Raw genomic sequence first — 13,923 nt, forward strand, 5'->3', positions numbered from 1 at the left:
TATGAAATATTTCCGTTTGCTATTACAAGTGCTAGGAAGTATTTTTAAAAAATGCACTGTACACACCTTAATTTCTTCAAAAAAATGGGCAGTTTCACCTTCAATAATCGGCTGTAACATCTGCCCCCGCCTCTTGGTTGACGGTGACCCCTGCAATATTTTAGATTTGTTTCATTATATGCAATTAGACCTTAAATGCTGTGTGTGGTCAGAATTTTGTTGAAGTCACCTAATACCTAAAGGTATTTCTTCTTTCAGAAGAATAAGATTGCAAACATACTTACAGAGCACAAACAAAATAACCATATAACCCAAAAAGCCCGAAGTATCCTTGACATAGAAGTAAATGTTGTAGCTCATAATTTATGTAAAAATATTCTTCTTCGGACTTAAAATAAAAAGCACTCACTCTCTCCATGTTTTGTAGAAAATTCATAAAGCACAAAGATATCTCTCAATTTCGTATTTACTCTTGTTCCTCCCAAACCAAACCACAGGGAGATTATAAAGTTACAGAAGGCCTGAGCCGTTTTTTATCTTCTGCCAGACATACATTGGGAACAATTCTTCCAGTTTCTTTTTCTACACTACTCTGAAGCCCCACAGTTGGAAGAGCTATGTAAGAGTTATCTATTGCCACCTCAGTGTCAAGATCCTTTGAACTTCAGCCTAAACAGGTGCCGCTGTGCTGTGCAGGAGTTGCTGTTAGCTGCCCGTTGCACACAGGCAATTATGCCCTGCTCATCCATTATCCCTGGACAGCATAAGCAATTTCAACAGAGGGACTCCTTGAACAGGAGGAAGGTGGAACACGAAAGCCACGCAGACAATGATCTGTCAAAAAACTTTAGTTCATGAAAAGTAAATAGCTTCCTGCTTCTTCGGACATTTCCATACAGGCTTCAGAGGATGTGATTAGTATACCGTGATGCCATAAGAAAGATCTCATGGAAGCAAGTGTCATATAAACCAAAAAAGAATTCTTGAAATACCCAGCACTGAATATGTCCTACCTAGAAGCTACCACTGAACAATCCCTGGTAATTAGAGAGCTCCACTTATCTGTCTTAGAGGTTTCAAAAGCAGAGGCCTGTGAAAAATATTTTACAAGTGTTGCTTATGGCATGGATTAGGAATTATGTTACCAAGATCTCTTCTGAATTTAAAATTCTTTTGGTTGGCTATTACCCATCCCTTTATTTCACAGCCAAAAAAAACAGCAACTATGATATAATCATAAGGCTACTGATAATCACAGAATCATAGAATAGTTTGGATGGGAAGGGACCTTTAAGGGTCATCTAGCCCAACCCCCCTGCAATGAGCAGGGACATCTTCAACTAGATCAGGTTGCACAGAGCCCCGTCCAACATCTCAGCTGAAGACTCAGATTTTTGAGGTGAGAGATAGGATAAAACTCAACTGGTCAAGGGCACCACCAATAACTTATGACTCACCAGTCATAGAGAAATGGTTAGGTGTTTAAGAGTAACCTGTGTTTATGGAGTTCAGAAAGGGATACTGACATCAAAGCCTTCAAGTTGCCCGTAAACTGAAATATGACTGCAATGTAAATAACATTTTTCTATAAAAGCAGCTACCCAAAAACGTACGTGCAAGAAAGGAACAATCTTGAACTGGTCCCTTTATCTCAACGTACTTCAGCTTACAGGGGTTAGCTAAGGATAGTCAGAGTCAATGTACACAGCTGATTAAGTTGCTGCTGAGTAAGCCGCTATGCAAATCTGGTAGAGAACTGTCTGTATGTAAAGAGATTATCTCACGTCAGCTATGCAGTCCCTCCCTTCTAAAAGGGTCAAATAGCTAATACCAAAACTGTTTTGTTGCAAGTCTGGGTCAGTGTGCAAGATTTTGACTATAGCTCACGAAGAACAAAGACAGCCGGCTGGTTGTCACTCCACAACTGTTTTACAGGTACTATAAACAAGGTTACATCGATCTCCTCGCACAGTATGAAAACTTTTCTTCCTCATCTCTTACAAGACCACCGAGAGAGGAAAGAAAAGAATAGAAAGCACTGCAAGTTAGGAGGAAATGACGTGAAAACACAATGAAAAGATGCTGCAGACGTTGATAACATGTCTCACACTGGGGAAGCATGAAGGAATGAAATGGTTCTTATGGCCATCCTATCACTCGTGCCTCTGGTGACAGTAACCTGCAGCACAGAAGAGTGGCAAGCTTCACTGCAACTGGTGTTACTATTCTTGAGAGGACTAAAAGTACAGTATGTACTGTGGATCCGTACCTAGCACAGTGACTTGGGAACGTTTCAGCCACGGCAAGTTAGAACCGCTTGTTTACTTCCACTGGGAACCATTTACTTTCTAAGAGCCATCAAGGTCACAGACAGCTTTGAACTGCTCTGCTCTCAGCAGTAAATCAAATGCCTCAAGTACAATGTCAACAACGTCTTATATCTTCCACAAGAAAGATGTATTTTATGGAACAGTTTTACTAGCTCTTCTAAAGGCAGCCTAGCAGTTCAAAAGTGGAAAAAAATAGAAATAGCACTTGTTTTACTCACAAGAATAGGAGTAATGCTTGCTCTAGTTAACATTTGTTTTACAAGTCTGTATCTGTCATAAAGTGGCTTCACAATATGTCTTTCTTCTCTAGTAACCTAAAGGCAGAGAAACCACAGAATTAATTATACCAGTCACTCAATAATATACAAGCAAACACAAAGCGGTATGCTTCTCATGCCAGGCCACATATATTCCAATTAGGAACATAAAACTAGTTTAAATTGTGTGTACGAAATGGGGTTTATGCAGATAAAGGGGAATAATGCTTTTCCTCCTCTCTTTTCTCACTTTAACTCCCTATATTTTTCAGGAAGAAGTTTTAAAGACTTCCTAAAAGTTAGGGGAGCTTCAGTAGAAGAAAACCCTCTACCTTTAAAGACCCATAGAAAAGAGGAAAAAAGGGACCAAGAACTGGGGGAGAAGACTGTGTGCCTAGCAATGATGATGATTCTACAGAAATGACGGGAAAAAAGAAAAAGATGAAACTATAGAGAGATTTTATCTGGTATGTGATTAACTGTCAATTCTTGACCACTGTGTACTCTTAATATAATGAATCTTAAAGGCTATCCTGAACAGTAACTGGCATTTTCTCCCTAAGGGGATTGTAGAACCAGTGCCAGTATCTCCAAGACCATTATTCTTCCTTGGCTTTTAGACTGAAAGGCTTGGTCGATTTATATGGCAGTGCTGATTATAAAGCTAATGCGCTTTATAGAAGAAGGCTGATACAATAGTAACTGGAAAGATCTTGTGATTGGACTAGTGATGCTGATCACTGTCCAAGATAAAAATCCAGACCAATTGCAAGTCACTTACTCTAACTTCCATATCCCCAATTATTTAAGATACACATGCCACAGACTTGGGTGGGGGGAAGAAAAAAGTGTCTTTTCGTTTCTGTTTTTGTGAAATCCAGAATAACATTCCTTTTCCCAGGAAATTCAATAGCATCGTTTATTTTCAAGATTTCTCTTTGTTTCACAGACATATAAGGCACCAAACAACACCAATCACTTTGCAAACTCCAATAACCTACTGATCTGTGGGAAATGGGCCTATTAATACATAAATTTTTTTTAGAAGTCAATGTAATAACTTCCTCCGATGGCAACATGGAAACCAGTAGATAACTTTGTGTTTTGAAGAAGGGGGGGGGAAAAAAAAAAAAAACAAACCACAAACCCATACACCAGCATTACATTCTGGTATTACTGCCTCACAAGAGTTACTGTTGACTGTGCATACATTAATATAGTTTGATGAAGTAAACCAAGTATTACCGGCCGTCCATGTTGACTTTCATAGTACAGGAGGCTTTTCTGGAGAGATGTTTTCTCTTCTACCAAATGGTCTTTCGTCATTTTCTGTCAGAAGAATAATTTGTATCTAATCAAACACAAGTCACTTTAACAGTTTTTCTACATTACCAGCCATACAGAAGCCTTAGCCAAACTTAGCTTACTTAATACCACACATCCCACCTTCATCCATTTCATGCTGTCCAATATTGTCAGCCCACACTTGTAAATATTTTAATAAAGAGTGAGCAAGGAAAATGTGGTTCATCTTGATCATTTCCCCACAGAGTCTGAAATTCGAGGGCTTGGTAAAGGGCTGCTAGACAGAGGCATCATTTTGTTGATAAAGTAATATCTGAAGCATCTGACAGTGCTCTATTTCCCTCTGTTTCTCTCTTAGAAAGAAGCCTATCCATAACCTTATGCTTACTTTTATATCTTCTGGCAAACATCTCTCAACTCGTTTTTCCTTTAATCTTTTCAAAATGAGTTCAAGTGTAGCTTCCTTGGTGGGCTTCTTCTCTTTCTGCACAACCCGCATCTCATCTCCATTTTCTTCATCCTCTTGGTCAAGAGAGGAACCAAAGCTTTTTGGAAGAGTGTTACTTCGTGGACGTGTTTGAGGTATGAATTCTCCATCTAAGCTCCTCTGCTTTGCATCTGAAATGAGAAAAATTGCTGAGTTCAAAGGTTTAAAACAAATAACACTCTCAGTTGAACTGCAAATAAAGGAACATAAATGGTTTGCATAGGCAAAGTTTCTCTTCTGATCAGCTAAAAACAAAGCCACAAGAATAATTTGATTTTGATTTTTGAATAGTTTAGAATCTAGAAATGAAAGATTTTTACTGTTCTGTGGAATTTTACTGAATGATTTAGCCATTTTAGTCATGTAGATAATTTGTGTTTGTAGAAAACCAGAAACTGTAGCATCCCTTACCTTTTATTTGCTTTCTCAATTTGGTAAGTTCAGTCATCCATTTTAAAACTTTTGGATTGGCTGCAATATCACTGTAGGAGGGCTGAAAAGTAACACAAACAAACTACATTTTATGAAAACACACACACTAAAACCTTGTTTATAAATACTTCTTTCAAGATTTGGTAATATTTATGACAGCGAATGAGACTAGTAACACAGATGACACTTAGTACCAGATCAGATCTCAGTGCCAACATAACGGACAACACTTGTGAAAATAAACTTGAAACAAGACATCAGAAGTTACACCAGAGAGTGGTAAGATGCTTTTGTCTCTCCACATATCTCATCTGATATCCCCTCAGTCTCACTGCATAAATGTCACTGTCTGCCCTTCTTTGGGCTCAGGCATTATGGCACATTTTCTAGTACTGCTGTTGCTCAGTTCACTTTCGCAGACAGCAGTGTGTAACAAAATTATTCTCATTTGTGAACCCACAGTTATCCAGTGATGAACTACAAGAAGTAACTTAGCTCTACCATGCAGTCATTCATCCTGAGTAAAAGCAGAAGTGGTAACTTACCTTACTGTTTTTCTCTTTTTCAAATTGTTCCTCAAATTGCTTTATTTTTTTCTGTAATTTCTTGACAAGCTGATAAGGTGTCTTGTCTTCCCTTTTGTCATCTTTTGAGCTAAAGGATGCTCTTCGTGTTCTGTATTGAAAATATTTTTAAAATGTCATTTAAATAATTAAACAAGTGCAAACAACTTGTATATTTGTGTAACATAATACAATTTCAATTTTTTTCTCCAGTTCATAATCCATTCTTTTCAGGTTTTCAGTCGGAGCTATTTACTTACTGAACCAAAATGCTTTGATCTGCTGTGTGATGTGTTATTTTTTCCTCTCTAATTTCAGTAATACCCCTAACAGAAAAACAGCATTTTTGAAATTCAAGCATTCTGTTAATTACATTGTCATTAAAACAGTTCACATCTTTCTGGTGGCTAGGCTACTTATCTAAGTTACTAGATACTTGGTACTTCTTGAAATATTGGGCACAGAATAAAGCCTAGGCTAGAAGCTACCACTGAACAATCCTTGGTAATTAGACAGCTCCACTTAAACTGTCTTAAGCAAGTTATTAGATGCTTATCTAAAAAACATCTGCAGCATCTAATCTGTTGTCCTTATTAATATATTTCTGGAGTATGTGATTCTGGTTTTGAATCATCTTTTGCACTTGTTCACCTCCTCGACATTTGCTGCTTGTGAAAAGCCTTTTTATTTCAAGACTGACCATGAGAATTTTCTAGTACGCTTATTACACAAAGTGCCTGAAAGATCCCTCAACAATCCCTCAACACAGCTAGTGACATCTAGTTCGAGATATTAGAAATACTAATCTAATAATCTACTAGTGTAGATCCTTATTAGTTTCAGAATGAGGAGAGCAGCTGTTACAATCAGCACTTTTCTGCAGGTCAGTCTTCTGCATCATTTCAACAGTACTTGAACTATCTTTTGCATCAATAAATCTATGTCAGACAGAGAACTGGAGATTTTAAACTCGGTCTTTCCTGTTCCAGATTTTCCTCATTTTTATGAGATTATTTCTTCCCTAACAAGCATGGAAATTCTTCTTAAATTCCCTTTCGTAGTAACAGTAGTAGACAGTACAGGTCACAGGTTATTTACAGTGTTGGAGGGTCACACTCCCCAGTGTCACACAACTAACTTGCAGCTTGTTTAGTTACAACTCTCCTTTCATGGGTTAAACAAGCTCAACCCTCTAAATCTGCATGAGAAGGCCCGCATTAAGAATCCGACCTCTTCACAGTACTGCTATCCCACGCCTCTCCCTCTAACAGCCGATACTTTCCTATAAACCTTCTGAATGAAGGCTTTCCACAGCCCAAATGAAGAATCTGCCCAGACCATTACTGCACACTTCAGTTGCAATGATTTGTATAACCCGGCTCTCCCTACTGGGAGTGGATAAGACGCTATGCAAAACAAATCCAAAATTATGCAACATGACACTCATACTACTGAGGAAAATTAAAAAAAAAAGGCCAAAACTTACATAAAATCATAGACCAGCAGTCCAGTCAAGACTGGTAAACAAAGGATATAAATACTATCTTCAGCCCAGAAAGTGCCATTATAGCAGGTTGTCAGAAGCCCTGACCAAATGCCAGGGAAATCTGTGCAAGCTTGCCCTGTTTTTATACTCCTTCCTTCAGCATCTGCCAGTGCCCACTTTGAGAGACACGATACCATCCTAGACGAAACGCTGGTCTGACTCACTACGGCAGTTCTTGGGCAGGCAGAACAGCCAAATGGCCATATAATGCTACATTTGACCTTGGTCTTCAATTAATTCATATTGTGAAAACCCACAAGGTTTTTAAACAGCTGTATTTTCACACTGGCAGTAATATCTCCTGTGCCAACACCCACCAAATTGCATTAAAATAAATACCTAACAAAAGAAAGTGCTTTGGATGAAGAATCTAACGTTTCTGGATCATGTAAGAAACGTTGGCTTTGCCCAAAATCCAAACTACGATGTGACAATATCGGATGACAGTCCTCTTCCAACGGATGATTAGTCATCCTTCCAGCCTGCGGGGAAAGCTGAGCTTCTCCAGATTCACTGTCCTCCTGCCAAGATTTGAAAGCAGGAAACGGATCTAGAAGATAGAAAAGGGACACAAAATGGTACTTTTCTGTTAACAGAATTATAAACAAGAGTCAAAAGGAAACAAAAATGCGTACCCAATGCTTAGTCTTGTGTGCTATAAAGGATGTGGTGTCATACACAGAGTGAATAAAAACATTGAAATACATCAGAAAGCTACAAATTCTGTCATATAAAAATTGAAAGAAAAAGGTACTGAAATGAAGTATGCACACTAGGATCCCTTTTTCAAAGTGTATGTTGGGAGTATGCATTTCTGAACAGTTCAACAGTGTAAAAGAGCCTTATTTATGTATCAGAAATCCAAAGTTAGAAGAACATACTTATTGTCCATTGCAATATTTTGCTGTGGAAATTAATTTTCATACCTTACGCATGTACTTTGAAAGACTGTCCTCTTGGTTTTGAAGAAGGTAAGCCTGCCAATACCTTTTTAGGTACAATACCCATTTGCTTAAGTCTTTTTAAAGGATTGTTGTTGGGTTTTTAAGTTTAAATCCCTCTTGACACCACTGAGAAAAAGAGATTTCTTAATTTGTGGAAGGTGATTTCTTTCAGGCAGGGGATTCCAAAACAATCAATTTTTTTAAATCCCTATAAAAAGTTAGTTGCTAACATCCCTTACAATTCTCAGATATGGTTTTCTTGCTGTCTAACAAAAAGCTGACATGGCCTTCCAAGCACTTTTATTTAAAATCCCACCCCCTCTTTTCCTTTCAGAGAGTTGCCTATATTTTCCAGTTCAAATGAGAAATTTGAAAACTGGGTTCAAAGTGTGCAGAACAACAATAAAACCCACAAAGTAATCTTTAAAAAAATAACCCTTGTACCTGCTTTCCATTGTACATTTACTAAGGATTATTGGGATTTTTAATTTTGTTTTTAAGCTATAATCTTGCCTGTTTACACAGTACAAGATACAAGAAGGGGACCTTTTACAAAAAAGTAAACAAAAAAATTGCAGATCAGAACATTCCCAATATATAAGGGACAGCAGGTGAAGGGTTAGTTAGAAAGCAAACCATAAACTATCAAAAGGCAGATAACTGAACGTATGGCGAACCATACTTACCCTCCCCTTCTCTCTGCAGATGCATTGTTTTGAAATCAATGAGGGGAAAAGTGATAGGGCATGGCGCTAATAAAATGAAAAAGAATGGCAAAAATACTAAAGTGAACACACAGCACAGTCAGAACAAACTATACATAACATGTAAAGCAGGAAGATACAGTACCAGGGAAAAACATCCCATCTTTTGGGCCAGGCCCTGAGCACTCTCAGCTTCCAAGCAATTTCAGTGGCAGGTAAGGATGCTCAGTCCCTTGGCAAATTTGAACTTTTTACTGAAAAGGTTTACAAAGAACTGACACAGGAAAAGTAAAGACTTATTGTAGTTTAATAGGAGTCTCATGCATCCTCACATTAACAAAAGACGAGTTCTAAATATGTTTTTGCTCACAGCTTGTGAATAGAGATGGTGATAATTTCCAAAAAGCAGGACAAATGCAGAAAAAAACCACTCAGAATTATAAATTAACTGATCTGCATTTTTGCCTTAAGCCAGCAAGCATTTGATGTTCATTTTCAAGAACTCTGCTGGTCACAGGCCTGTAAGTTTTCTATCACATAGGCTTTAATAACCCAAATCTTGTAACAGGATTTGGACTAGTATAGATTTCTTTACACAGCCAATCTACTTCAGTGGAATGCCACAGGGACTTGCAGTGCCTTGGAAGGCTGAGATCCTAATAACCATTCTAAACAGGACCGAAGAATAGCCAGAGTTAAAACACTTTGCAATGAAATAACACCTCTTGCAAAATACCATGATTTTACTACCAAGAAGCTTATGATATAAATTTACATACAGATATGCTACTTTCTTTTCAAAGTAAGGGTCATAAAGCTATTTGGGTAAGTAAAACCAAAGCAACTTTTATGAGCAGATTTAAGGAAATAATGAAAAGGGAAGCCACAAACCTTCTGAGAATACGTATTAAGTCAGATTAACACAAACAGAGGATGCCACAAAATGTAATGTGCAAGTAAGCAATTAATGTAAGTAAACACTGAGAACATAAGCAGGATTTTCTTTTTTTTTTTTTTAATTTTAGACAAAGTTATTAACTTGGGCCACAAGAATGAAAATCTGGACTCAGTGCCTTCGGATGCCTGCAAATCAACTTCTACATGACATGACATACTCGGAATGCACAGTTTGCTAGGGCTCAAGAAGGCCAACCAGCAAATCTAAGTAAGCCAATCATAAGTTGCAAACCTCATCATTTGTAAAAGGGTTAAAAGGGAAGTATGGATTCATGCAGCCAATTAATTTGGAAAACAGTCAACACTGGTGACAAATTAACAGTAAGTTATCACCATCTGAGCTTTAGGACAAAACTTTATGTGCTGACACGCTACAACTATATGCTGCACCGTTAAACTACATACATCCCAGGTATACTTCATTAATTCTGATATTTATAAACACAGCAACCAGAAGGTAAGTGCAGTCACTCTTTGTTACCAGTGTCTTACTAATATTTGACCGTGACATTTATAAAGGCATCTCAAAGAATAGCTGTTACCTGAAACAGCCTGTTGGAAGTTAAAACCTCGTCCCTGCGTAGTAAATCTGTACTGTATCTACCAAGTTGTATTTGCAAGTTTTTAAAATTGGAAACAAGTGTACTGTTGGTGACAATTCACAGTATTTTAGCAAACTATATCACTTGCATTTTTTAAGGTGTGATGATTCAGAATATCAACACTAGGCAGAGGAAACAAGATATGAGGAACACGTAAAAAGATAAGTACTTTGAAAAGAAGATATTGACAAGAGTGTTTTGCTCTGGTTACAAAGCGGTTATGTTTTTACACAAGTAGAACAGACTAAACAGTTATTGCCAGACATTTGAGCAACAAAGTTCAGTAAAGTCACAAGCTTAGGGGCTTGCTAAACCTGGAAGGCCACAAAGAATAAGGTCACAAACATAAGGAATCCTGTCTGAGAGAAAACTATGTTTCAAACATTTTGCTTCTTCTAAAATCCAAACAATGGAGGGAGAAGGGGCACAGAAATAATATCCATCTGCAACTTTAACTTTTATTTGAAAATTTAGAGCTGTTTCAAGTTGTCCAATGACATGGAAACCAACATCTGACATTCCTGATGTTTTAAACAAAACAACCAACAGATTTTTCAGAATAAATGAAATACAAATTACTGCGTTTAGTAGCTTAGTGATTTTAAGTCAAATTCAGCTAGTATTAGAACTTCAGTAGCTTATATTTAAAACAAACAAACAAACAAGATAGTGTGAATATTAACTGTATGACATAATCAGAGAAAGTGTTTTTAAGGACTTGGATGAGAGACTCGGGGTCCTGGGAACCGTAAGTCACTTTTCAAAAAAAAAAAAAAACCCAAACAAAAAACCCCCAAACCTCCAGTATGAAACTTGGGCTTTTTTTGCTTTCTTTAGTTGCTCCTTTGACTATTTTTTCTTCACAGTTTTTTAAAGGTCGTTAATTAAGTTGCAGATAGTCTGAAACAAGATGGGACCTATGTCATGCCTTGGTCGATCTTACCGTGTCTATAGGAACATATTATTCCGATCGAACTAAAGAAAAAAGCGTAAGTTGTCTGCCTCTTCTACTTTGTCAAATGTTCTATTTCTCGTTACTAGCTAACTATGTTGTGAGCTAAAGGGTGAAAATTACCTTCCCATTTGTCACCATCAGATACATTCTTCAGATCTAGACGTGGTACTTGGGCACCCAGAGCTTCCTCAGAAACATTAACGTTGCCATCCCCTGACACCTCTGAATCAGTATTTGCATTAAGATCACAAGTCTTGCTACTTGAATCCTGTATTCAAATAACATAACAGAACAATTTTATTATTATTTAGCAACTGGAAGGTACCTAATCAGTGCCAGTTCCAGCACTTCCGGAAATTTTCTGAAGAAAAAAAAAATTCTTCTTTCCTAACTCAAGGAATTATAAACAAGCTTCCCCCTCAGCAGTAGTCAATTATTTGCATTACAAAACATTCCTTACATGAGATGCATAAGTACAAGCTTGCTCTGCTACCGAAAGTTTCTGTGAAGCGGGATGATGAGATCTTTAACAGAAGTTTTGCAAACCCTGCAGCAAGTCAACCAATGTAAGATGTTAAAAGCTAAATTTATTGGTTTTCTTCATATCTGTATTTCATTTAAGTTTATAAGATGCTGCGTATCTGTATATAAATGAAATTGTAATCTTACCAGAAACATCTCTGAAGATATTCTATCATTGCCACCAAGCAATATACTATTTTGCCTAAAAAGAAGATATAGACCTAGTTATCATTTTAAATACAAGTTCTTAAGGGACAGTAAATACTATACATTCTTTTTACATTTTATTCTTACATACCCTAATCCAGTTTTAGCAGATATGCAATGTATTTCCTTAAGTGATAATTAAAATCCTGGGGAGCAAAGGTTACATTGCTCCCCCCCCCCCGCTTTGTTCTTCACACAGAATTTCAAGCTGAAGCATGTAAACAACAACTGGACTTGAACCAAGTTGGAAATAAAAACAGCTCAGACCTTTATTCTCAAACTGGGGGTAAATATTTTAAAACTCAAATTGAAATTTCAATCAGTGCTGAACTCAAACCGCAATTGAACTTAAAGTTTTCTGGCTAGTCACTATTACCAGCATCAATTCTTCAATCATTAAGAGCAATAAAATATGCCAAAATATTTTAAAGAAAGTAACTTTTTCTTCTATTTCTCTTGCCCAGAACATAGGCTTGTTCACAAAAAAAACATTATATATTTCATATAGGCTTGTACTCATTTTCTCTTTTAAGTGCATAAAGTTCCATGCCTTTTATATCATCACCATAAAAAGGTAATTCCACCTTATCCTCTCTGTTTTCACATGTGAAAAGTTTTATGTTTGGTTTCACCTCCCTTATGGTATACTGTATTGTCACAAATCATCAGTTCGATACACTCACTTTTCAAAACTGAAGTTATATGTTCTGCTGTGTAAGTGACAAAAGAAAAATACATACCTTTCACTATTATTTTCGCCATCAACATCTTCACCTTTATCACATGGTTTTAATAATACGTCTGCAGTCTGTTGGCAAAAAGTATGTTTAGAAAGATTTGGTAATAGCATTCTCAGCTGAAAACATTTCTGTAATCATCAGCGACCACAAAAAACTCTCAAGAACTAGAAGCACAGCTTTTTGTGTGGGGGTGGAAATCATACTTTTTAACCATGCGATATTTTTACATCTAAAGTAAGGCCAGTAACCAGGTGTTCTAATCACTAGAAGACAGACAATGACTTTTCATCTTCAAATCATTTTTTATCATTGCTTTTAAATGTTAACACCAACAGTTCTACTGCAAATTGTCAATCATAGCATGAAGTTCGGGGGTGACTAAAATCATGGCAGTAAGTATATCCTAGTCTCAAAAATAACTGAGCTGGATGTAGACTTGTGCTCAGCATATATGAAATGAAACAAGTCTGACAGACTTTCTAAAAGGAGCTACTAATCCCTGTTACTAAATAAAGCGGCAACAGAACTAGAAGAGGATAAAGAAATGCTGGCATTTCTATGACACCATCTCACAAAACAAGTTCAGATGAATACATGTCAACATTTTCACTAAAAGTTGGCACAGGAACACTGACTACTTTAAGCATTTACACCAAAGCCCAGTACTTGATTTCTTCAAAAAGTTTCTTATCTGGGGGAATGTAAGAAATTTGAAATAGAAAATATGTCATTTTAAAAGACCAGATTACATCTGGTTTCAGACTTCAAGAAGTTCTCACAAATGATCTTTAAAATGTCTGAATATAAAATCAAGTTACCTGGAGAGGTCAAAAATACGTAACAGTTGCCAGTTTTACACTGCTGACAGTAATATTCACCCTTATCAGACAAAGCTCCATTATTCTGTTAAGATCATTTCAGTCCTCAAGTCAAATTCCAATTTGGGGAAACAATTTTTAATTACAGTGCATTTGTCATACTCCAGCAGATAATTTCCATCCTGGAGACAAGCTGTGCAAGTCTTGCATAGCCACACTTATTGTAGTTGTGGAAACAGCTGCTTCGGTTTCCATTTCAGACCCAAAGGAGAGCTCACATGCACATCTTTCGTTTCCTACAACCCTACATGCCCCTCGCAAACCCTTTCATACAGAAGAATCAGTATATTTCCCTTTAACATCTCTCCGAAAGATACAATTCTCCAATAACATTTGAAATGGTGTATTAACAAGAAGGTAGAAACTAACATCGAAAAAACAAAACTTCATCCCAGAATGCCGCCTTACCACTGGTATCAATGGACAGAAATGTATCAAAAAGCGACAGAGGCCAAGAATGACAACAGGTATGACAACAAAAGTGCATCTACATA

General features: G+C 37.0%; 1 protein-coding gene across 10 annotated transcripts in view; it reads right to left on the reverse strand.

Moving 5' to 3' along the window:
* Nucleotides 1–13,923, reverse strand: part of FAM13B (family with sequence similarity 13 member B) — a 54,314-nt gene that overhangs the window by 6,524 nt on the left and 33,867 nt on the right. For 5 of the 10 annotated variants that reach the window (XM_075164648.1, XM_075164650.1, XM_075164651.1 and 2 more), the window contains 11 exons: nucleotides 12,552–12,619; nucleotides 11,752–11,806; nucleotides 11,203–11,350; nucleotides 8,551–8,616; nucleotides 7,260–7,470; nucleotides 5,357–5,486; nucleotides 4,791–4,872; nucleotides 4,281–4,510; nucleotides 3,833–3,916; nucleotides 2,549–2,644; nucleotides 67–150 (listed from right to left, as the gene is read on the reverse strand). In XM_075164648.1, coding sequence (XP_075020749.1) covers nucleotides 67–150; nucleotides 2,549–2,644; nucleotides 3,833–3,916; nucleotides 4,281–4,510; nucleotides 4,791–4,872; nucleotides 5,357–5,486; nucleotides 7,260–7,470; nucleotides 8,551–8,616; nucleotides 11,203–11,350; nucleotides 11,752–11,806; nucleotides 12,552–12,619 — 1,254 coding nt within the window. The remainder of the gene's footprint in view (nucleotides 1–66; nucleotides 151–2,548; nucleotides 2,645–3,832; nucleotides 3,917–4,280; nucleotides 4,511–4,790; nucleotides 4,873–5,356; nucleotides 5,487–7,259; nucleotides 7,471–8,550; nucleotides 8,617–11,202; nucleotides 11,351–11,751; nucleotides 11,807–12,551; nucleotides 12,620–13,923) is intronic. The other 5 variants (XM_075164658.1, XM_075164652.1, XM_075164655.1 and 2 more) reach the window with 2 other exon arrangements.

Source organism: Calonectris borealis, chromosome 15 (assembly GCF_964195595.1).
Source record: "Calonectris borealis chromosome 15, bCalBor7.hap1.2, whole genome shotgun sequence".
Taxonomy (NCBI): domain Eukaryota; kingdom Metazoa; phylum Chordata; class Aves; order Procellariiformes; family Procellariidae; genus Calonectris; species Calonectris borealis.